Raw genomic sequence first — 545 nt, 5'->3', positions numbered from 1 at the left:
TCCTACCGGGCACGGTGCTCACCGGGGCCTGTGCAGCAGCCTCTTGACGTGAGCACCAATCTGGCTGTGCTGGAGTGAGTAGTATGTCTCCCAGAAGATGCAGATCTCCCGGTGCCGGTACAGCAGCTCCAGCACTGTACGGAAGCCCCTGGCCATGTCAAAGGAGTTGCTGGAGCCCGTGCCCTCCTCCCAGGCATAGATGGTCAACAGCTCCAGGGCGTATTTGGGGGGCAGGTCTGCAGTGGGGTATCGTGGCTTCAGCATCTGGGGAGAAGACAGGGATGGAGGTGAGAGCCGGCTGGAACAGGCGCCCAGTGAGTGCCAGGGAAGCCAGGCAGGCCCTCACCTCCTTGTACCAGTGCTTGACCAAGCGCAGGAGATTCTTCAGCTTGGCAGGGTAACGCTTCACAAACTTCTTCTGCAGCTCAGTGAAGCAGGGAGAGAACTCCCCGGGTTCACTGCTGGCATTCAGGAGCCCCACGTACACCCCCGGGTCTGGTGGGGCGTCCCAGATCACCTGCCCTGCAGGGTGAGAAGGAGAGTGA

The 545-nt window shown here is 61.1% G+C and overlaps 1 protein-coding gene across 1 annotated transcript in view; it reads right to left on the bottom strand.

Annotated features, from left to right (window-relative positions):
- The window catches only part of LOC104165675 (2'-5'-oligoadenylate synthase-like protein 2), a gene marked incomplete at its 5' end in the record, with an annotated part of 1,695 nt that overhangs the window by 818 nt on the left and 332 nt on the right, over positions 1-545 (bottom strand). Inside the window, 2 exons of the mRNA XM_009705367.1 lie at positions 23-264; positions 347-534. Coding sequence (XP_009703669.1) covers positions 23-264; positions 347-534 — 430 coding nt within the window. The remainder of the gene's footprint in view (positions 1-22; positions 265-346; positions 535-545) is intronic.

Source organism: Cariama cristata, unplaced genomic scaffold, assembly GCF_000690535.1.
Source record: "Cariama cristata isolate BGI_N322 unplaced genomic scaffold, ASM69053v1 scaffold33218, whole genome shotgun sequence".
Taxonomy (NCBI): Eukaryota; Metazoa; Chordata; class Aves; order Cariamiformes; family Cariamidae; genus Cariama; species Cariama cristata.
The sequence above is the reverse complement of the archived record's forward strand: the minus strand, read 5'-3'. Positions and strand labels throughout refer to the sequence as shown.